The sequence below is a fragment of the Dasypus novemcinctus genome, chromosome 5, assembly GCF_030445035.2.
Source record: "Dasypus novemcinctus isolate mDasNov1 chromosome 5, mDasNov1.1.hap2, whole genome shotgun sequence".
NCBI lineage: Eukaryota > Metazoa > Chordata > Mammalia > Cingulata > Dasypodidae > Dasypus > Dasypus novemcinctus.
The window spans coordinates 20,807,705-20,833,201 of record NC_080677.1 but is presented as its reverse complement, the minus strand read 5'-3'; the positions used below and the strand labels follow the sequence as shown (position 1 = coordinate 20,833,201).

The following is a 25,497-nucleotide window of genomic DNA, read 5'->3' as shown; positions in this document are numbered from 1 at the left end:
ACGGCCTTATATCGGAAGGAGATGCCATCTGGAACCTTTGCAGCTATCGAGGAGAACTCAATGCCTGGCTTCAAAGCTTCAAAGGACAGGCTGGCTGTTTAGGTTGGGGCTAGAGCAGGTGGTGACCTTCCGTTGATGCCAACGGTCATTTACCATTCTGAAAATCCTAGGGACCTTAACAATGATGCTAATTTAGCCTGTATTCTATAAATGGAACAAAAAGCCCGATAACACATCTGGTTATAAACATGGTTTATTTACTAAATGTGTTAGAATCCTTTCAAAATATTACTGCTCATTGACAACATACCTGTTCACCCAAATCTCTGACAGAGACACACAATATTAATGTTGCTTTCTGTCTACTAACACATTCTTTCTTTAGCCAATGCATCAAGGAATAATTTTGAATTTCAGGTTTTATTATTTAAAGCATACATTTCATAAAGCTGAATTTGCCATAGATAGTTTTCTTCTCAGGGATCTGAGCAAAGTAAATTGAAAATCTTCTGGAAAAGATTCACCATTTCACATGCCACTCAGAACATTTATAATTCATGGAAGGAGGTCAAAATATCAGCATTAACGAATTTGGAAGAAGTTGATTCCAACCCTCATGGATAACTTTTCCGGGTTCAAGACTTCAGTGGAGGAAGTCACTGCAGATGTGGTGGAAACAGCAAGTGAATGAGGGTTAGAAGTGGAACTTAAAAATGTGACTGAATTGCTGCAATCTCATGATAAAATTTTAAGGGATGAAAAATTGCTTCCTATGGATGAGCAAAGAAAGTAGTTTGAGATGGAAACTACTCCTGGTGAAGACATGAACACAGCTGAAATTACAGCGAAGGAATTAGAATACTACATAAACTTAGTTGATAAAGCAGCAGCAGGGTGTGAGAGGATTGACTCCAATTTTGAAAAAATTCTACAGCAGGTAAAATGGTATCAAACAGCATTACACGTTATAGGGAAATCTGTCATGAAAGGAAGAGTCATTCGATGCGGCAAACTTCATCGTCGTCTCCTTTTAAGAAATTGCCACAGTCACCCAAACCTTCGGCACCCCCCACCCTGATCGTCAGCAGCCATCAGCATGGAGGCGTGACCCTCCACGGCAGAAAGGTTAGGGCTTGGTGAAGGCTCAGAGGATGCTTAGCTGTTTTTTAAAAGAAATATAGTATTTTTAAATTAAGGTATATACATTGCTTTTCAGGCATAATCCTATTGCACACATAATAGACTACTGTAAAGTGTAAACATAACTTTTATCGGCACTGGGAAACAAAAAATTTTTTTACTTGCTTTAATGCAATATTCAATTTATTGCCCTCATCTGGAATTGAACCCACAAAATCTCTGAGATATACCTGTACACTGAGGTCAGACTAAGAAAGCCTGTGGCATGTATCTCAGCAGTAGTTATACTTACTCCAGGGACTGGACAGATTGAGCCCTTGGGTCAGGGCACCCACTCTGCAACCACATTTGGCAGAGCACGTAAACAAGAAGCCTGAGACAATACAACTTCAGCCACACCAAAGCGTCCTACCACCCACTCAGTGTCTGCACCACCCTGCTCTCCTTACACAGTCCCCAGTAAAGGGCAGCCCAGGATGGAGAGGGGAAGGAAGTTGCTGGGAAATTTAAAGGGACAGGAGGTACTACCTAGAACCCCAGCCAGTGAAAACAGCCGTACAAAGCTTTCAGTGATTCTAAAGTTGTCCTTCTCCGTTTCCACACTTCCCAAGTGTAGAAACCATCCCAAATCTCTCAATAGAGGGCCATGCATTTAGCCTAACCACAGCTAACAAAGTCCCTGAGAACTAAGCAGTAGATCTGAGTTCAATGTAAAATTTTCCATCTTTTTGGTCTTGTTTTGTTTTCAAGAACTGCTTCATAGAAATCCTGAAGCTTATTGTTGAAAACAAAGAAAAATCATGTCCACTTTACAATAGGGCATTGTTTTCATTCTAATGTAAGTTTTTACTTTAAAAGATTTCATTTTTCATCCACTTACCAATCCTTTGAACCTCATTTTATATTAATGCATGTAGAAATATACATATATGAACACACACAAGCACACACATAAACTAAAACAAATGGCATTCTTGTTAATATGATTACTCCAAGCAAAATGGTCTAAGGATGTGAAAAAATATTTTACAGGAAATGAAAATTTAAAGGACCTTAAACATGCAAAACTTTATCCTTTTTAGTAGTAAGATAAAGCAATAAAAAATACCATCATATACTGTTTTACACCTGTCAGGTTGGCAAATTCCTGACACTTGACAACTGTCACCGAGGGAAATGTTAATCATAAAGGCTCAGAAAAAGAAGTAGAAATGTGGTATTGGACCATGAGTACAGCCAATGCTGGATTTCATAGCTCCATTGTTATGTTGTTTCTTAACTTGGAATTTCAATTCAATTTCATCAAATTAGAGTATATGTGAACAAAAGCAGACATCGGATTTTTTCTAAAAAAAATTTATTTGCCTACATATAAAAAAAACAAAATACAGAATACAAGTGCCAAAGATGATGGCTTCAGGCTGTGTAAAATAAAGAACCTTAAGGCAATCACTTTTCAGGGCACTAAGGGATGTGACTACAAGGGCCACTTTTTCATTACTCAGACATTTTTTTGTATGTGGGTGGGCTTTGAGCAGTTTATGGGGATCGTGGAGAGAGTGCTGCTAAAGGCTCCATGGGCAACCTTGGGTTACCCCTGAGTAGTAGTAGGTTTGTTATTACAGGGTGAGGTTCTTGATTTGTCCGGTGGTCTAATATACCAGTATACAGTAAAGACATAATAGAGAAGCACACTTGCAAACTGAAATTACCCAAACCCAGCAAGAAAACCTAGCGAGATCCTCAGCAGGAACTTTTAGGGATAGTAGAAGATGACAAGAAGATGACTCCTTAGGCTACCATCTGTCACGAACTCTTTCCATGGCCACAGACCCCTCTTCTTCCCAGGCAGATCATGATGACGACCAAGTAGACTGAGCTCTTGAGGAGGAGGAGGAGGTAGGTGTAATACGCAGAGGTGTTCATGTACTGCAGCTGCAGTTCATCTAAGAGAAGTTGGGTTAGTTTTGCCTGTTCTTTTGAAAGGATAGGACCTCTTAATGGAGCAGGGGCCACAGATTTTCATTACTGCTTATCTGTATGAAGTGACACCAACCTCCACCAAAAATCCAAAAGTAAATATCTACCTCTTCCGCCTCTACCACCAGCACCACCAATAAAACAACTCAAAATTCAGCTGGCCGGTCACATGGTCAAGTTAATATCAAAGTCTGCTAAATGCTCTCAGGACATTTAAAGTATTAAAAACTAGGGTTGACTTTTTCATGAGTGAGTCCAAGGGGAATTAGTATTTTTATTAACTAGCTATAAGCATTTTTTCACCCCAACATGTAAATAAGTATAAGTAATAATAATATGTAATATACACTGAGTGCTAACCAATGCTAGACAGCAATCTGAGAGCCTTGAATGTAAAACTTTAAAATTATTTAAAATTTACAGAAATATGAGAGAATATAATTTTTATTTCTGTTGTGCAAATCAAAAAACTGGAAACAAAGAAGTAATTTGCCAGATAACAATCATTTAGCAATTGCAAGAGTTCAGATTTCATCTCTACTAACATGACTATAGAAAGCATGCTCTCGACTCCTCTCTAATTCTGCATCTAAGTGTAATAAGTACTCTAGAGATCAAAGGTCCAAGCATAAGGTTGTTTTTTGATTTAGAAACATCTGACCCAATATGCATCATGGTTCACTAACGAGGATAATCTAGATAAATTAGATAATGTTAACAGGTACTGGGTGGTAGATTTTAATAAACAGGCTGTTACAGAAACTGGAACAAAGAGGCTCAACCAAATCTCCAAATATTTAGGTGTATATGCCTTACCTCTCTTTTCTATTCTTGCACATTGTGCCTCTGATGCCTTTAGAGAAATACACGTAATGCTCTTCGAAGTTTTGTAAAAGGCATTCAATGTCAAGAAATAATAATTATAAGCCAGGCTGACTATTCTATGAACCATAAGGCTGATATGCTTCCTCTGGAAATTTCCATTTTACAGATTGGGTCTTCATAGGGTCAAAGTTCCAGACTTATTAGCCCTTGGTGTAGAAAGGGATCTCAAGAGGTGTTGAGGTCATTATTCCCTCCCCACAGGCAGTTAAAGGGTTAGAATCCCTTCTTGCCTGGGGTAGCACTGAGGTTACAGGGCTCCCTTGACATCAGAAATGGAGGGCAGGTCATAGGGGCTAGCACCAATGCTTCTAGTTATTTTCCTTGTATATATATATATATATATATATATATATATACACACACACATATAGGGAGAGAGGGCTGGGCACTAGTATTTATTCTAAACTTCTTAAGTGAGATAACCTGTGGTACTACCTCTCCCTATAGTACCATATCTCTTCAACAATAATGAATTGGGTATAATTATTCCAAGTTTGCAAATGAGGTAAATATTGTTCCAAAACCTTAAATAATTTACCTAGAGTTATGCAACTAATAAAAGAACTAGGATTAAATCTAGTCTGTTTAAATTGGATTGTTGGAAAATGACAGAGTGGAAAGCTCCTGGAAACAATGCCTCCAGTCAAACAACTATCAAACATGCCAGAACAACATACAGGAAAGACTGGGATGAAAAGGCAGGTGAACTACAGTAAATAGTAAATTGCTCTCTCCTTTCCACAGTAACTGGCACCCATTTCTTACTCTTTCGGCAGGCCCCAGTGTGCCCCAGCCCCAGGCATAGCTTGCTGGTGCCAGAAAGGAATGTAAAAATCCCCTTCCCCAAGGCCTGTGGTGTGGGCCACAGACCAATTGCTGATCACAGCTTTTGAATAGTGACTTTGGATGGATGGGGACCTAGCTCTGAGGTTGGTCATTGACCTACCTGCCCTGAGCAAAGGTAGCATAGGAAACTTAGAGAGTATGCTTCCTCAGAGATCCATAGGACAGTTGAAGGCCTACATTTGCTGGACAGGTCAAGAAAGTACAGCGCTGTGTCATCATGGAAGCTCCTATTGTCCTTCCTTACCTTCCGCCCCACCGCATCCATTCTCTAGGGCAGTTTGGATTGGCAGGCACTCCCTTGTCCCTGGTCTTGTTTTACTTGGGAAAGACTGACATAGGAAATTCCTGTCCAGTGTGCACTGCCTCTCAAAGAATTTGCCCTCCGGGCAAAAGCAACTTAAGAAAATGAAAGTGGTAGAAGGAGCAATTGAGGCAGAAGGCCTGGGGTAAAAGCTTACCTGCATTAAGTTCAGCAGAGGAACACTCAGGAGGGGGAGATGGTGTGTTTCCTGGAAAACAGAGGCATCAAACTCCTGTTAGCAGGGGAACTTACAGTCCATTAGCAAGCACAAGCCCAAAACAAGATATAGGCACAGAGAAGACAGGGAGAGTCCTGCACTTTCCATTCTCCTTGGTGAACCTTCCTGTTAGGAGGGCTGACACTCATGGAAATCTCTGTCATAACACCAGCTGGTTAGAAACTCAAGAACAGACAGCTCAAATCCCAGAGTTAACATTTTAAAATATTAAAATTTACATATAGTATGTAGCTAAATATTACAAGATAAACTAATAAACCAGAAATGGTGACCCATCTAAAGTAAGAATACAAATCCAGAAAACACCAAAGAAGAAGACCAGATGGTGGTTACAGTAGACAAAGAGTTTTTTTTTTTTTTAAAAAAAGATCTTCAAGATGCTCAGGGAGATGAAGGAAAATACAGTATGAACAAAAATATATCTGTAAAACAATGAGTGATGAAAAGAGACTCTCAGTAAAGAGACTGAAAGTTTTAAAAGTAACAAAACAGAACTATGCAGTTGAAGACCACAATAACCAAAAAATTCCTAGGAAGGGTCAATGGTAGATGGACCCTGGTAGAAGAAAGAATCAGCAAACATGTAGACAAGGTAATTGAAATGAGTCCTGCTGAGAAATCAGGCAGAATAAAGAAGTATAGAAAGCAAACAATGGTTATACCACTCTGTGACACCATCAAGTATACAAATATTTGCATTATGGGGTTTCAGAAGGAGAAGACAGAAAGGAGCTGAAGGAATATTAAAAGAAATAATGACAGAAAATCTCTCAAACTTAGCAAAAGATGTGAATATGCACATTCAAGAAGCCTAGAGAACACCAAACAGGAAAAACTTGAAGAAAGAAAACACTCCATCACATAGCAATCAAACTGTGAAATGGAATAGAGGAGGAGAAATTTTTGAAAGCTGAAAAGGAAAAATAATGTGTTGGGTAAAAGGGAGTCACAATTAAATTAAGTACTGATTTACCATCAAAACTATGTAGGCAAGAGGCAGAGGTTGGAAATACTTAAAGTACTGAAAGAAAACAACTGCCAATGAAGAATTTTATAACCAGCAAGGATATTTAAAAAAAAAAAAAAAAGAGTGAAAAATGAAGACATTCTCAAATAAACTAAAATTGCAGGAGCTCATTACCATTAGACCTGATCTACCAGGATGCTAAAGGGAGTATTCCAGACTGAAAGGCAGGACACTAGACAGCAGTTCAAAGACACATAAAGAAATAAAGATCTCTGGTAAAGCTAACCAATTGGGTGGTCATAAATGCCAGTGCTATTTTATTGTTTTTTGTTGTTGTTTTTGTTGTGTAATTCCATCTCCTAGAAGTGCTAAAATGAAAATACATGAAAAGTAATGTAAATTCTATGCCTTTTAACGTACAATATATGAAACTATAGTTTGTACAAAGATGTAATTAGAAACAGGTATAAAAATGTGGGAGGACAGAGAGGTTTAAGAACAGCATATGCTACTGAAGTCAAATTGGTATTCAATCAAATACAATTGTTAGATTTTTAGGATGTTAAATTTTAACTTCATCATAACAGCAAGGAAAATATATGAAAAATATATCCATGGAGAAATGAGAAGGGGCTCAATATGGTACAATTAAAAAATTCAAATAATATGGTAGCAGACATTAATGGAAGAATTGAGGGATAAAATTTGTGTAAAACTTAAAAAGACTAAATGTCAAAATGGCAGAAAAAAGTCGTGCATTATCAGTATTGACATAATATGCAACTATATTAAATCCTCCAGTCAAAAGGCAAACAGTGGCCGAATGGATAAAAAGCATGACCCACCTCTATGCTGTGTAAAGAGAGTCACCTTAAATTCAAAGACTTAAGTAGCATGAAAGTGAATGCATGGGGGAAATGTTCCACGTGGTTATTAAATGAAAGAGACCTGGGATAGCTATACCAATAGCAGATTGAATAGACTTCAGTCAAAAACTCTTATGAGAGGAAAAGACAGAGTTTATGTACTAAAGAAGGGGCCATCTCAATAAGACATAACAAATATATATACACACACACCCCTAATGGACACCCTCTAAATATGCAAAGCAAATACTGACAGATTAAAGGGAGATATAGACAGTTCTACATCAATAGCAGGAGACTTCAGTATACCACTTTCAATAATGGCTAGAACATCTATAGAGAAGATCGAAGGACTGGCAACATGTGAATGATACTTTAAGCCAACTAGAACTAAGAGACATATATACAACACTTTCCTAACAACAAAATATACATTCTCCCCAAGAGAACGTGGCTCATTCTCCAGAATAGATCATATTTTAGGTCACACAATTCTAAATAAATTCAAACATATTGAAATATAATGTATCTTCTCTGACCACAATGAAATAAAGCTAGAAATCAACAGAGGAGGGAGTGGAAAATTCACAAATATGTAGAAATTAAACAACATACTCTTAAACACCAATGAGTTAAAGAGACAATCACAAGGGTAATTTGGAAATATTTTCAAGTGAATGAAAATGAAAATACCATTTACCAAACATGATGGATGCAGCAAAGGCAGTTCTAGAGGGAATTTGATAGGTCTAAGTGCTTACATTAAAAAGTAAGATCTCAGAGACCTAACCTCAAAACTGGAAGAACTAGAAAAAGAAGGGGAAGCTAAGTCCAACGCCAGCAGAAGGAGGGAAATGAAGATTAGAGTGGAGTTAAGTGAAATATAAATAAAGAAAAACAATAGAGATAAGCAATAAAACCAAAAGCTGGTTCTTTAAAAAGAGAAATAAAATTGACAAACCCTAGGCTAATCTGACAAAAGAAGAGAGAGAACACAAATGACTAAATTCAGAAATGGAAAGGGAGGCATTACTACCAACCCCAATGAAATAAAAGGAATACAAGAGGATACTCGGAACAAGGACATGCCAACAAATTAGATAACCTAGATGAAATGTGCACATTCCTAGAAACATAAACAAAGTATAAACACTGACTCAAGAAGAATCGAACGATCTCAAAAAACCAATAACTAGTAAAGAGATTAATATAGTGAACAAAAACTTCAAAACGAAGGAAAGCCCAGAAACAAATGGCTTCACGGCGAATTTTACCAAACATTCTAAGACATATTAACACCAATCCTGTTCACACTCTTCCAAAAAATGGAAGAAGATGGAACCCTCCCTTATTCACCCTACAAGGTCAATATCACCCTCATACCAAAGTCAGGTCAAGGTATAACAAGAAAATTATAGACAAATCTCTCTGATGAATACTGATGTAAAAATCTTCAGTAAAATACGAGCACGCTGAATCCAACATGATTAAGTGGGATTTACTCAGGTATGCAGTGGAGTTCCAGCATAAGAAATGAATTAACATAATACACCACATTAACAGAATGAAGGAAGAAAACCACATTATCATCTCAGTTGACACAGAAAATGCATTTGACAAAATCAGCATCACTTCTTGATTAAAAAAAACAAACACCAAAATAGGAATACAAGGAAACTTCTTCAACATGATTAAGAGCATATATGGGAAAAAAGAAATCTAACATCATACTTAAGGTAAAAGACTGAAAGCTTTCTCTATAAGATCAGGAAGAGGATAAGGATGCCCACTGTTATTCAACATTATACTGGAATTTCTAGCTGGAGCAATTAGGCAAGAAAAAGTAATAAAAGGCAAAATTGCAAAGAAGTAAATTGCAAAAGAAGTAAATCTTTCCCTGTTCACAATCCTGAAAACATTCTTAACTCCTGAAAATTCCACAGCAAAACTCCTGACGCTGATAAATGAATTCAGCAAATTGGTGGGGTACAGATCAAAACTCAAAATCAGTAGTGTTTCTATATACAAGTAATGAATAATTATTAGAAGAAATCAAGAAAAATTCCCTATACAATAACAACAAAAAGAATCAAATATCTAGCAATAAATCTAACCAAGGATTGAAAAGACCAGTACATAGAAAATTATGAAACATTGGTAAAAGAAATCAAAGACCTAAATAAGTAGAAAGACATTCTGTGTTTATGGATTACAAGACTAAATACTGTTAAGATGCTAGTCCTACCCATGGCAATTTACAGGTTCAATGCCATTCCAACCAGAATTCCAACAGACTTCTTTGAAGAAATGGAAAAGCCAATCATTAAATTTATATGGAAGGGTAAGGGGCTCCAAATAGCCGGAGCTATATTCATAAAGAATGAAGTTGAAGGACTCACAGTTGCCAATCTTAAAACTTATTACAAAGCCACAGTAATCACAATGGCATGATACTTGCACAAGGACAGTCATGTAGAACAAAGGAATTAATTAAAGCTCAGAAATCAACCTTCATATTTTTGGCCAACTGATTCTGACAAGTGGGCAAAGACCACTCGATTGGGAAGAATACCATCTTTGATAAATTGTGCCAAGAAAACTCTATGTCCATGAAGGTGAATGTCTACCTCATACTATATAAAAAAATCAACCCCAAATGGATCAAAGATCTAAATATAAGAACCAGAAGTATTTAACTCCTAGAAAAAAATATAAGGAAGTATCTTCAGAAGCATGCTTTCGGCAGTGAATTCTTAAACTTGATACTTAGAGTACAAGCAATGAAAGAAAGATGAATGGGATCTCATCAAAATTAAAAATTTTTGCACCTTGACGGACTTTAACTTGAAAGTAAAATACAACTACATAATGGGAGAAAATATTTGGAAATGCTATATTCAATAAGGGTTTAATATTCAGAAGATACAAAGATATCTTTCAACACAACAATGAAAATACAAACAACCCAAATGGAAATGGAAAAAAGACCTGAATGGACACTTCTCCAAATATATACACAAATGGCCAAAAAGCAATGAAAACATGTTCAACATCATTAATCATCAGGGAAATGCAAATCAAAACCACAATGAGATACAATTTCATACCCAGTAGAATGGCTACTATTTTAAAAATGGAAAGTAAATTTGAGAGAGGACATAGAGAATTTGGAATGCAGATTTTTTGCTGGTGGGATGTAAAACGGTGCAGCCACTGTTGATTAAGTTTTAGAGAGGACATAGAAATTTGGAAAGCTCATTCATTGCTGGTAGGATGTAAAATAGTGCAGCCACTGTGGAAGATTGTTTCCCAGTTTCTCAGGAAGTTAAGGATAGAATTACTACATGACCCAGCAATTCCCCTTCCAGGTATATACCCAGAAGAATTGAAAACAGGGGCTTGAACAGTTATTGGTACACTGATGTTCATAGTGGCATTATTCACAATTCCCAAAAGATGGAAGCAACCCAAGTGTCCATCAAATGAGGAAAGAATAAGCTAAATGTGGTGTATTCATGCAATGGAATTATATTCAGTCATAAAATGAAATTCTCATACGTGAAACAACATAGATGAACCCTGAAGACGTCATGTTGAATGAAATAAGCCATACACAAATGGATACATATTGATATGAAATAATTAAAATAAGCAAATTGAGAGAGTCAGAATTTAAAATACTGGTACCAGTGGTCACGGTAAGGGGTAGGGAATAGGGCGTTAAAACTGAAAGAGTTTCTGTTTGGGACAATGGAGAACTTTTGTTAGTGGAGGGTGATGATAGCCATACAGCACTGAGGAAGTAATTAACAGCACTGAATTATATATTGGAATGTGGTTTAAAAGGGAAATTTTATGATGTATCTATGTTGTTAGAATAATTTAAAATAATCCATGGAACTGCACAGTGAACCTTAGTGAATTATTATAGTTTGTAGTATAATTGTGAAAAATTATTGCTTGGAGATGACTCAAGATGGCATCAGAATAGCTGAGGCAGGGCATGAACAAAGACAGCCCAGACTGAAAAGCAGTAAGATATGGTCCACTAAAGGAACAAGCCAAGAACCTACATGAGACTCAGGATTTAAGACAACTAATAAATGATGTTCAAACAAACCTCGTTAATCAATTTAAGGAGATGAAGGAAAATATGACTAAAACAATAAGAATATTAAGTTAACTCTGTGTGATTAAAAAAACAATTTGAAATTCTGGAAAATTGTTCCAGAGCTTATGGGAATGAAAGACACAATGGATGAGATTAGAATATATTAGAGGCATATAACAGCAGATTTAAAAAGTTAGAAGAACAAATAAATGAATTTGAATACAGGGCATTTGAAATTCAAAAGATAGGAGAAGAGGCAGAGAAGAGAATACAAAAAAATTGAACAGGGTCTCAGGGATGGAAAAGGGATTGAAAGAATATTTTAGGAAATACTAACTGAAAACCTTCCAACACGTATGAAAGATAGGAATATCCATATTCAAAAAGGTCAGTGCACCCCAAACAGAATAAATCCTAGTAGACCTACTGTGAGACATCTGAGCAATCAGTAGATACAATTTGAGATATTCAAATTGTCAAAGGCCAAGGATAAAGAGGAATTTGAGAGCAGCAAGAGAAAAACAATGTATTACTTACAAGAGAACCTTAATAAGGCTAAGTACTGATCGCTCTTCAGAAACATGAAGGTGAGAAGGCAGTGGTATGATATAGTTAAAGTACTGAAAGAGAAGAACTGGGAGCCAAGAATTTTTTATCTGGCGAAACTCTCCTTCAGAAGTGAAAGTGAATTACATTTTACAGCCAAACGAAAACTGAAAGATAATTTTATCAAGAGACTGAATATACAAGCGATATTCAAGGATGTATTACAGCCTGATAGGAAAACACAAGAAAGTAAGCCCTGGAGAAAAGTGTAGAAATGAAGAACATAAGTAAAGAGAAATTGAGAAGGGTAACATTACCACTGACCAGCAAAAAGAAAAAAAAGAGTTCGTAAGAGGATACTATGAAGAACTATATACCAATAAACTAGACAACATTGATGGAATGGACAAATTCCTGGAAACTCATGCACAAACCACACTGACCTTAAAAGAATTAGAAGACCTAAACAAACCAATGACAAGTAAGGACATTGAAAATGAAAAGTCCAGGATCAGATGGCTCCACAGGTGAATTCTGCCAATCATTTAAAGAAGATCTAAAACAAATCCTGCTTAAACTCTTTAAAAAATTAATAAGAAGGAATGCTACCAAACTCATTCCATGAAGCTAATACCAAAGCCAAATAAAGATATTACGAAAAAAGAAAATGTCAGACCAATTTCTTTAATCCTCAGCAAAATACTTGCTAACCAATTAAAAAAACACACAAAAAATTATACATCATAATCAAATGGACTTGTGTATGGGTAATATACCACATTAATAAATTGAAGAAGAAATATCACATGATCATTTCAATTGATGCAGAAAAGACCTTTGACAAAATATAACATTCTTCCATGATGAAAACTCTCTGAAACTTAGAAATAAAAAGAAACTCTATCAATAGGATAAAGTACATAAATGAAAAACACACAGCTAAAATTATACTACATGGTGAAAGATTGGAAGCTTTCCCACTGAGATCAGGAAGAAGACAAGGATGCCCACTCTCCCCCCTGTTTCTAATATTCTGCTAGAAGTTCTAGTGAGAGCAGTTAGGCAAGAAAAGGAAATAAAGGCACCCAAACAGGAAAAGAAGAAATAAAACTTTTGTTATTCACTGATTACATAGACATATAAAATCACAAAAAATCCATGACAAAACTATTAGAATTTATAGACAATTTCAGCAATGTGGCAGGATACAGGATTAATACACAAAATCAATAGTGTTCTAGCATGAATTCTAATGAGCAATCTAAGGAGGAAGTCAGAAAAATCATTCCTTTTACAAAAATGACTAAAAGAATTAAAAATTTAGGAATAAATTTAAGGACATGAAGGAACTGTATTCAGAAAACTATAAAACATTGCTAAAAGAAACGATGATGATCTAAATAAATGGAAGGATATTCCAGGTTCATGGGTTCGAACATGGAATTTCATTAAGATGTCAATTCTACGCAAACTGAGCTACAGATTTAATGGAATCCCAATAAACACTCCAATATCCTTCTTTACAGAATTGGAAAAACCAATTATCAAATTTATCTGGAAGGGTAAGCGTCCTGAATAGCCAAACATATCTTAAAAAAGGAAAATGAAGTTGGAGGACTCTCACTTCCAGCCTTTAAAGCATATTGCTTAGCTACAGTGGTAGAAACAGCATTACACTGGCATAAAGATAGACAGACTGACCAGTGGAAGCAAATCAAGAATTTAGAAATAGACCCTTAAATCTTGACACCAGAAAGCCAAGGGATAAAATGAATAAAGTAAGTAATGTCTTTACAGTAGCAACACTGAATGTTAATGGATTGAACTCCCTAATTAAAAGACCCACTCAGCTGGGTCAGAATAGCCTATTCAACAATGACAGTGGGAAAACTGGATAGCCATATCTAAGAGAAGAAAAAGGAACCGTATCTCATACTTTATTCAAAAATTAATTCTGAATGGATCAAGGACCTAAGTATAAAAATTAGAACCATGAAACTCTTTGAAGAAAATGTAAGGAAACATCTTCAAGATCTTGTGATTGGTAGTGGTTTCTTGGACATTACACCCAAAGCAAGCTAACAAAAGAAAAATATAGATAAGTGGGACTGCCTCATATTTAAATTATTTTGTTCTGCAAAAGACTTTGTCAAGAAAGTAAAAAGATAGCCTACAAATGGTCAAAATTTGGATAAGCACATGATAACATGGAGGGACCTTGATGATATTATGTTGAGTGAAATAAGCCAGACACAGAAGGACAAATATTGTGTGGTCTCACTGATACAAATTAAATACAACAACTAGACGTATGGAGTTTGACTATGAAGTATAGGTTGGTGGGAGACGGAATATGGAATGAGAAGGCAGAGATGCTGACTGTATGGAGAACGTTTAATAAATTAAAATGTAAATACATGGTAATGGTTGGACTTGATGGTAACACACTATAATGAATGTAACAACCGTTGTTGATTTATGGATGTGATTTTGCAGGGTGCTAAGAATGTGGTGATGCATGGAAAAAATATAACTAATGTAATATATGGACAATAGTTACCATTGTAAAGTTTTGTAGCAAAAGCAAAGTTGGTACTATATTAATTCTAAAGGTAAAAATAATTTGGGTTTCAGTTTTGTGAGATGAATATGATTAAGCATTTTTTCTCTTCATTTTTTTCTTTAATATGGACATCTTGACTATGTCATTTAACTAATGTGTGTTCATCTGTGTATCTTTCTGAACACTAGAGGAAAAACTGAATTAACAGAATTAGATGGGAGAAAATGCCTGCAAAAGAACTTTTTGGGAGTAATGTTTCCATAACTTGCCGAGATGCCTTTTTCTGTTATTTTTCTTTTGTGAATTTGAAATAAAGTTGTTAATTAAAAAAAGAAAGAAAGGAAAAAGAGAAAATTTCTACCACTTACTCAGGGACTGTGACCGTACCTGAGCTATGGACCCAGGGTGGAAGCAGAAAGCAAAACACATGAGTATCCAGGAACCTGGTATATGTTTGCTCTGACTCAGGAAACTTGAGTTGGGCTACCCCCAAGGAATGAGATACCTGGATTGATAATTTAAAACCGACTTCTGAACTGTGAGCAGATTGGGCAAATCTGAGACAACCATGGCCCTGTGGTGAGCGACAGGAGAACAAAGGAGGAGCTCACAATCAAGGTGGATACGCAAACAAAGATTTAAAATCAAGTTAGTAAAGTCAACATCCTGATAGGTGTCCAGTAAATCAAACAATGGAAGAATACATATCTGAGGAAACAGGAAAAAAACCAGGAAAGCAGAACCAATAGGAAATATAAATACATTACAAGATTATTGATGTGGAGACAGTGGCCACGGGAGTTGCTGAAGGCAGGGAAAGGGAAAAGGAGGTGTGATATGGGGGCATTTTTGGGACTTGGAGTTGTCCTGAATGATATTGCAGGGACAGATGCAGGACATTATATATCCTGCCATAACCCACTGAATGGACTGGGAGAGAGTGTAAACTATAATGTGAACTATAATCCATGCTGTGTAGCAGTGTACCAAAATGTATTCATCAATTATACTGAATGTACCACACTAATGAAAGAAGTTGTTGCTGTGGGAAAAGTAGGGGTGTGGGGAGTGGGACATATGGGAACATCCTACATTTTTTAATGTAACATTTTGTGTGATCTAAGTATCTTTTAAAAAATAAATAAAAAATATATTTGAAAAACAACAAAAACTAACAACAAAAAACTTACTAGGAGGGATGTTAACTTGTGTTGGCCGAGGAACTTTGTAACATTGATATTTAATGGTTGCCAGGGGTTCAGAAGGGGCAGGGAATGAATGTGTAGAGCAGGACATATTTGGGGCAGTGAGAGTTCTCTGTATAATATTGCAATGATGGCTGCATGACATGATGCATTTGTCAAGGCCTATGGAATCATGCAGCACATGTAAACCATTCATAGCAATGCTTCAATATTAGTTCATCAACGGTAACAAATGCACTATACTAATTTAAGAGGGCAATAACAGAGGTGCAATTTTTTTAAAATTTATGGTGTAATTTTTCTCTGAGTGTAAACCTAAAACATTTCTAAAAAAGAAGTTTTATAAAAAAAGACCTATTGCAAGGAATTGGCTTACACATTTATGAGGGTGGGAGGGGAACAGACATTGAGGGGAATAGACAAATCTGAAATCCTTGCAGAAGGGCAGGCTGGAACTCTCTGGCACAGGCTGTAGCTTCTACCCACGGGCAAATTTCCACCTCTTCAGAGAAGACTAGCTTGCTCTTAAGGCCTTCCAACTGATGGGTGAAATGGTGAAAAAGTTTGTGCTGGCACATAAGAGTGCTGTGAGAATTACACAAGAAAATGCAGGCAGAACACAGCACAAGGCCTTCTGTATGAGAAACACTCAGGAAGAGCTGGTTTTTGTTATTACATACCAGCAAGTAGCATAGATTAAAAACATCTAGATGCAACATGGTATCATGTTTTTCCCAGTCATTAAGAAACAAAAGCAGCACAAATGAAATAATTCAGAGCATATCACCGTATGCTCTGTAATTTAATTAATCTCATACCAAAACCAGCAGTTTACTATGTTAGGATGACTCCTAGCAAATGAGGGATTCATTTTAAAAATCCCCTTTTCTCTTCTGCAATACCCAGTTATTCTGGTTTTTCTACCAGAGCCCAAACAAGTTAAAAAGTTGATCAGGAGAGAAAATATGCAGTAGCATATTAACATTTACAAAATCTTACCAGTGGTAAGTAGGTAGGTAGCTTCTGTAGGAACAGTAGGAATGACACCTAGAAGAAATGAAAGCCAGGATTGGTCAATTGTTCATACTCATAATATATAAATAATTTGCCAACAGTTATTAAAACATACGAGCCCCACAATGCCTGGAGTATTTGGTCTGATTCTATGTAATTCAAGAGACCAAATTGATTTACTGTGTTTTTGCACATGTTGAAATTCTGAAGGACGTTGAAGCTCATGAAGGTTAAACCTTTTCTTTTTATCACAACTGGTTTGCCATATCCAATACATCCTTGTTTTCCTTCTGTAGGCACAGATCCTAGCACAGTGCCTGGTGCAAAGCTACAATTGTCCAGTCAGTAGATTTTTTTGTTGAAGCTTGCTATTACTCCTCAGATGGACAATTCCTGTTTCCTAAAAACTCATCATTTTTGGGAAAAACACTGTGTACAACAAGATTGCAGTGAATGTGATTTTGCTTGCTTGGTAGGATATTCCTGAAAGGCATATAATTATTATTTCCAGATCAAATAAAGTCATCAAAAGGGCAATTTCCTTTTGAGCCTTTTTCATGTGTTGAATTGGTAGGAGATCCCAAATGTGGTTCCATGTAATCCATACAACTTTTAAAAATGTCATTAATTGTGACAAGTATTTTGGGTGATGGCACTGAAGCTGAGAAAGATTAAGTAAATCTTTCTTCTGTCCTTCTCCCTCTACAAATCTCTAGCACTTTCTTTCTATGGTGAAATAACAGGGTGTTTATGCTACAATTAAATGTAAGAACATTTAAGAATGACTTATATTTGCTTGGTTTTTATTAGTACATACCAAAGAAGTGGGAATTTACCTGTGGAATAAGTTTCTTGGGAGGTTACATTTATATACACATACCTTTATTAATTGAAGGGAAAAGAATCTCTTGATCCACTCCTCCTTTATTATTCTCGTGTCTGACCACACATTTGTGTTCTTCATCCATCGACTTCCCTTTCACGGTCAGCCAGCTGACTTTCATGTAGGCGTCTTTAGTCTTCACTGTGTTTCCCTGATGGGATTCCAGAATCGTATTGCCATCCTTTGCTTTCCAATATACTTTAATAACGTCAGGGACGAAATCCTCAAGGAGACAAAGATATGTTCCAGCCTTATGAAAATGTGTTTCAGCAATTGAAGGAAGAAACATAGTGGGTTTTGGGGATCGGTGTCCACCTAGGGTTTTCCATGTTGGGGAAAAGAGAATATCAATCGAAAAGAATCATTAGAGACATCAAAACATCACGTGGCCTGGACAGTCTCAGGCACTGATATAGGAAGACAAGCTGCCATTGATTTAGCGCCTACCATAGCCTTTCCTCCTCACAGTGGGTGGCAGGGTCCATATATTTGTCTTCATTTTACAGATGGGAAAGGAGGTGCCAGAGGTTAACAACTTGCCAATGATCAAGTTTTGAAATTAAAGATAGAATGTATTCTCCAATGATTTAACTTTTGTAAACTGCACAAAGAAAACAGTAGTTTTTGTAACGTTGTTAATCAAGGGTTCAAAATGCTAGGTACAGAAGTAGTGTGACATCCTGAAAGTCAAAATGGAGTTTGTTTATATAACTAATAATGATTTTTACTTGCTGAGGACAGATTGGTTTACAGTATAAGATTTGCTAATCTTGGTATGTTCATTAACTGTTTACTTGATTCTTACAGCTCTGAAGTTTTATTTTACAGCTGCAAGAATTCTGTTACCAAAGAACTTTAACTGGTATAAATGATAAGATGAAAGAAATATACACTGAAGGACGTAGGAGTGTGAAATGATGAGGCTCTTCCTAACCCTTCAAAACTATCATAAAAGTAGCTTTCTTGCAGAAATCATACTTTGTGCCTTTGAGCTAAACTCTTTAGCATAACCCTGGCAAAATCATGATTAGAATTTGATTACTTAAAAATGATAAAATGCATTAGAATAATTTTAGAAATACCAACTAAAAATTCTCTTGTTTTTAATAAGTCAAATAATTTTTCTTTATACCTAAAAGTCCTGAAATGTTTTTGTCTTATTTGAATGTTTCCCAGTTAGAAACTTAGGCAACTGGAATATTTCCTTCAATTAGCAATGCTATTGCATATAGGCTTTTAAAATGTTGTTCTCATTAAGAGATGGCACTAGACTTGAGCAAATAGTGTAGTACAGGTGCATAACAAACTATTAAGCTTATCCTAAATGCATTATTGGCCTTTCTTTTTTCTCCACATGTGACAATGGGGACTGAAATTTAATCACCTCGTGTAAAAGTTTCCAGCATTCATAAATATTTTTTAAAAGTCTCTTGTTTAAGCATAGTGGAGCATGTTTTCAAGGTGGGGAGTGGACCAGATCACAGTGCCAATTTCTCTCCCAGGTCAGAATCTCTCCTCCCTTCTAAAGTGCTTCCCTTTCCCTACATGTGAATTTGATGACTTTTGCTTTGTTCTTTCCAAATTACTCACCTTATCATGTTCTGCAACTCTATGGAATCCAATAATTTCATTTCACTGATACTAGAGTGCACCATAAATATTTGATTTTTTATATGAATTAATGTAAAGAGGAAGTTTCTTACTATTGGTTTTAATAATACATGTTCACTAGTTTACAAAACGGAATCTATGTCCTTGTATACTTAGAATCTATCAAGTTGAGCCTGTGGCTTTCAGTGTGTGTCTCATACCCTGCTCTGAAGTTCATGGAACTCTGTTTGATTTCTAGCTTTATAGGGCATTCACATTTCCCATTTGAAACTCTCTAGGTTTTCCGGTACTGTGGTATTTAAAGGTTCATCCTTAAATTATGTCTTCCATTTAAAAACAAATTGGCAGTATTTCCCAATATTTCTGTTAAACATTTCTGTAGTTTTTTCTTAGAAATGGTCTTATGTTAAAATTCTCAATGCAGTAATCAAAAGTGATTTTCTCCTTAGAAACTGTTAACTAAAAGTATATTTTAGTAATAACTATTGGTCCAAATAGAAGGGGCAGAAGAGCCATGTGCAGGTGAAAACACACCCAGAACAACTAACAAGGAGATGATGATGGACAATGACCATCCCAAGGAACAGATAAGAGTCTGCAACTGCAGGCAAGGTAGTTCTATCCACCTGCTCCATGGGATCTTAGCCCCTCTCAATTAGAAGCAGAGTGGGCATCACCATCCCAGAATCCTCAGCATTGGGTATTGAACCATGGACTAGAGTACACTTACTATTACTCTAAAATAGACTTACTGTGATTTTAGCAATGGAAGAACTTTCATCATTGATGTGGAGATAGTGGCCACTGGAGTTTCGAAGGGGAAGGAGAGGGAAAAATAGGTGTAATATGGGGGCAATTTTGGGACTTGGGAATTGTCCTGAATGACACTGCAATGACAGATACAGGCCATTATATGTCTTGACACAACTTACAAAACTTTGTGGGAGAGAACATAAACTACAATGATTAAAGTATAATCCACGCTTAGTGGCAATGCTTCAAAACGTGTTCATTAATTTTAACAAATGCACCACATTAATGAAGGATGTTGTTAATGTTGGAAAATGTGCCAGGGATAGAGAGCAGGGCATATGGAATCCCCTATACTTTTTTATGTAACATTTATTTTATCTAAGTATCTTTTAAAAAAATAAAAATGTTTATTATTAAAAACATTTTGTAATGGAATTGAATTTGAAGTTTAATCATGGTTAAGAATACGCCAACAGTGTACTTTTCATAAATGCTTTGAGATGAATTTATCCCATTAGTGGCAGGGTCCATGTATTTCAGCATGTCCTCATTTTGACTACCAGTGTCTCTCCCAATATTTGTATCTACCCTGTTAGCTACTGCACCTTTCTTGAGACCCTCCACTCTTTTCTTTGTTGTAACCTAAGTACAATGCATGGTACATTAGTGTAACGTCATAGGTTATCGTTTCAGAGTTTTTTTGCAGACTTAATGTCAAAATATGTAACAAAACATGTTTACAAGGCATGTCACGATATAATCTGGGAATGTTAACTGATTATGTATATTTATATATTTGTTTCTAATTTAATATCCACTTGAAAGTCAAATGTTTAAATGATATCCTCTTTGGGCTACCTGGAATTTAATAATTCAACAAGTTCTTACGAAGGAAAAAGAATTGGATTCCTCATTTAAGAGGAAAAGGAAAAAAATTGAGAATGTTGACTTGAATATCAAAGCTCCTGATTTTTCTATTAAAAGAGTAAGCATATAATGCTGATTTTAAAAATCTGGCTCTAACTGTCTTTAAGTCATAATGTGCTTCTGCTCATTTAATTTCATTTTGAGTGGCAATAATATATTTATAGATTATAATAGCAAGACCCTATATATTTATGCAGCCATATACTTTGTTTTTAATTATAAAACCAGTATGTTAGCTACGTGATTATAGCAAATACCATTGATTGTACACTTTGGATGAATTATATGTTTATTAATATGTATCATTAAAATGATTTGTTTAAAAAAACAGTATGTTATATAAAACAAGAATTTTTTTTCAAATTTTCATTATGTACATAATTTTGTATACATTATAGACATGAATTTTTACTAATCAATATATTAAAAATCTCATTTTCATTTCAGGAATTTTTCATTGCACCGCATCTTATACATTATACTAAAGAAACGGAAAGAGGAATGATGAGTTTGGGATGTTTCTGTATGATAATGAACCATCCACTCATCCTTCTCCCTAGTCGCATATTTAAATTTCATTCTTTTTAGGATAAAGTGACTCTTGACCTCCTATAATTTTCTCAATGTAAATTACTATTTAACTGATCACTAGTGTACTTGATTTTAAAAGTTAGGACCTACACTTTGGAATATTATATTACATGTTACTTTTTGAAAGCATTAATGTAAAATGTACATATTGTCGACATTGTTAATTGTCAAGTATTTTTCATATTTTTCATATCCATAAAATAGCAACCAGATTAGAAAATAAACTTGTCCAATTCATTTTAATACATTCATTTGCATAATCAAAGAACACATTTGGGTTAAAATATCTGAGTTCTATATATTTTATTAATATGCACCAGGATGAATTCTATACACATTTACCAAATATCAACTACATTTCAGGTTATTGCATGATTTCTAAATCATATGATATTTGTGTATCCTTTTTTTACATTTTCCTTTCATCAAATAATTATAGCTATTACTCATCTAAATATTAATTTCGGGTTTATGGCAAGTTTCTAATTGCATTTAATTGACTGTATATTTTAGTCCTGGTTAGGCTGTCAACTTTGAAAATGAAAGAGGATCAGAAAGTTGCTTTTCACTTTAGGAATTCATTTGTTCATCTGATATCAATCACTAAAGAGACTAAACTCTAAAAATCTTTTATTTTTCAATATTTATCAAATTCTTGAAATTTTTTGGCTACTTTCATTTCAGTGGATCTAGCAGACTGTGAATTATCCTCATGAGATATTCTCTCTCATCCAGGTAAAATTCACCTTTAAGGCCAATCAGGAATTGAAGAAAAAAAAACTTAATGGACTGAATTTTAGGAAGGAAAAAGTCAAATAAGCAAACACAACTGCTGACACTTCTCAGTAAGATCACATGATCAAATATTTTGATATATGATTTAATCATCCTGTGACCTAGTCACAAATATTTAATCCTTCTGTGATCAAATGACAATTTTTAACAGATCTTTTCATTTTTACCCATGGGTTCTATTTGGAACCAAATAAATCAAATACCTAAATTTGTTTACAAACCTTTCAACATAGACCAAAGGGACCTAATATCTCCATTCCGCAGAGGTCCATAGTTACTCTAAACTTTTGATGTTCTTTGTTCTAGGTTGGTATGAAACTACTCTCTAGGACACGGTTTCAGTCACCAACTTCTCCAGCCATCTCATCATGATGCATAACCAGATTGGAACAAATCTCAAAATTTCAGAAGCCAGCACCAACACTCCCTCTTGCAGCACCTGCCTTACCTGCCTGCCATGTATATTTTTGAGTGCAGAATTTAAAGAAAATTTACCCGTAACAATGAGTTTTGTGCCAGGACCAAAATTTGTGATTCTCCTGCTGTCCATTTGCCTAGTATCTGGAAACCCTATGTAGAAATCCCTCTTTGGGCCTGTCTTAAAATAGTACCCATATTTACTCTCTATCTAAATTAGCCCACTAACATGAAAAAAGATGAAGCCCAAACTAAATTCCCAGTAGATCTCAGTATAATCTAGAACTTAAATTCTGAGCACACTCTGCCTACCCAGCTTGCTGTAAGCCTGTTCTTATGCTACATCTTATCCATTGGAGAGTCAGATTTGACCTTCTCAGCATTTTCCCTGAGACTTCTAAATCTCCTACCTTTCATGGATAAAGTCAGTTCTATGTCTAGAGGTCAGTAATATTTACTTTCCCAGAAGAAATAACAATAGGAGTCATACTTTTTGAGTATTTAATAAATGCATGCTCAATATGATTTACCACAATTTTGTGATTTAGATGAGGCATTGTTTATACACATGACTAGTATTACAAATTCACAGCTGTTATTGTCAACTAGAGAGTCCATTTAAAAGTCAGCCCACAAAGAATAAATAATAGGAATCTAAAACTATGATTTAATATTTAGAATGTCACGTAATGTCTCAAGACTATTCTCTTTGGACTAGATAGATCTAGCTTGAAATCCAAACTAGCCATGTGACCTCAGGGAAGTAACTGAACATCTCTAAACCTCAGTTTCTCCATCTGTTATATGGGGAAAATAGAATCTCATGTATAGAGCTGTTGAGTAGTGAGATAAGACAATGAAAGGAGAGAGTCTAGTACTCAACAAATATTAGGTAATATTATTCTGTTTCATGGGGTGGTATTGGGTCATTTCCAAATTATCCAACAAATACAGCATATCAATTTTATAAGCATTAACAATTATACAGATTAAGAAAGTAAAGAGCTAGTAAACCAAGGCCTCCTGCCTCTCTACAAGCCCTAGCCAATGAGCATGAAGACAAATCAAGCCAGAATCTAGAATAAAAATATTCCAGCTAACTGGAAGCTTTTCAAGGGTTGGGACTGGGCCTTATTCACCATTTTATCTCCAACCTATAGCTCAGAGTCTGTCTTAGAGAAAATTTGCTGAGAGACTGAATAAGTGAGAAAGTGAAACCTGGAACTATTTTCCCGGTCTTGTTACTGAAATGGTTCATTGAGCTTATAATTACCAGTAATCTGGCCCATCTCTTGGCAAAAATGAGGAGCCACAATAGCACCAGTTTTGACTCATCTCTGCCTCCTGTCCAAGAAGCTAGAGCAATAAGAAGTGGGATTTACTGGTGTTCTCATGTTATTGAGCACTAAGAATTGGGTTTTCTGCCCTGCTTTTAGGGATAAGATGAAAACCAGTAACATAGGTTTGTAGGTTATTCTGAGAAAGGAGCATTGTTTTTGTCCAAAAATATAGAGAAGAGGCAATTAATAAATGCCTTTTTGATGTATCTCAAAAGATCTTCTATGAGCAAAGTATCTTGAACCAGTAACTTACACTGGTGGCTCAGAGACATGGACCTAAGGAAATTTCAAATTCTAGCCTTTTCATACTCTACAAGTAAAATTTCAGTTTGCTTACAGAAAGGAAAGGAAATAAATCATTTACAATTCACACGTTTCCATATCCAGTCATGAGTATATACTATTCATATACTGAGACCAAGAATGTGACAGCTCAGATTGACCCTAAAGTGGAGCCCCCTCCCTCAAAAGCACCTATCAGTTTTTTCCTTACAAGGGTAAAAATAGAAAATTTTACTTACCAGAAGGTATTACTGTGAGCTTAGTCCCTTGTCCAAAAATCTTGATCCATCCTGAGCTAGCACACTAGTTACAGCTTTTACAAAAATAAACCTCCTGGGTTTCATGAAATGATGAGGAGTTAAACTTTGCATTGGGAATTTGATCTTCTGGGTTCCATTGAAAGCCCTGGAAGATAGGTTTTTATTTTGTCAGTATTCCTTGGATAAATTGGCCTGTGCTTGTTTTTCAGAGAGACAGGAATCACTGAAAAACACCAAATAGAAAGTGGAAAGCATCGGAGTTTAAGAAGAGAGCAGGCCCAACTGATCAACCAACTGCTTCTCTAAATCACCAGGAAAGGTAGTCACAGAATTAGGGTTGCTTTTATTTCCAGGTGCACAATTATGTTGGAAACTACGTAGAGATAACATCAAAGCAGGGCCCTTTTGTCTTCACAAAATATCAGAGCTGCTAACAATTTAGGATGGATCTCTGAGAGGAAGCAGCTCTTTAGTAACTGAAAAATATAATAACACAAATTGAGGTGAGAAAGGGCAGTCTGGCATCCCATTTTCAATTAAGCCATTGTCACTTGGCAGCCTTATTCTTTACCTGAGAATGCCAAATGAGAAAATAATTTCTGTGATGACGATTTTTTCTGGAATAACAGAAAGCTTTAGAATTCTGTCTCCTATGATGTAATATATTCCTTATTAAAAGTATAACCTGAAAAAAATTAATTTCTCCTATACTTAAAAGAAGCCTCCTGGATGCTATTTTCTAATCCTATTCTCCTCACTCTGGAGCCTGAGGAATTAAATTGCCAGGGTCAGCTGAGCATTCTGCTGTTCGGGATGGGGTGAGCTGTAAGAAGTCAAGAGATCACAGGCCCTGCTGATCTCGATATCCACCCCGGACCCACCTAATCCCAGCCTGAGTCCATGAGCAGACACGGCCTCTGCCACCAAGCAGGAGCTATGACTGTGACCCACTAGGCAGCCATCCATTCAGAGCAGC

At 35.8% G+C, this 25,497-nt stretch overlaps 1 protein-coding gene across 1 annotated transcript; it reads right to left on the bottom strand.

Moving 5' to 3' along the window:
* Window positions 1–216: 216 nt before the first annotated feature.
* Window positions 217–24,779, bottom strand: LOC101440881 (T-cell receptor gamma chain C region C10.5). Its single transcript, XM_023589977.3, has 5 exons — window positions 24,501–24,779; window positions 17,543–17,860; window positions 16,648–16,695; window positions 5,310–5,360; window positions 217–3,086 (listed from the first exon to the last, which is right to left on the bottom strand). Exons 2-5 carry the CDS (start codon window positions 17,832–17,834, stop codon window positions 2,947–2,949), a joined length of 531 nt encoding a protein of 176 aa, XP_023445745.3. The 5' UTR covers window positions 17,835–17,860; window positions 24,501–24,779; the 3' UTR covers window positions 217–2,946.
* Between the last annotated feature and the right edge of the window lie 718 nt (window positions 24,780–25,497).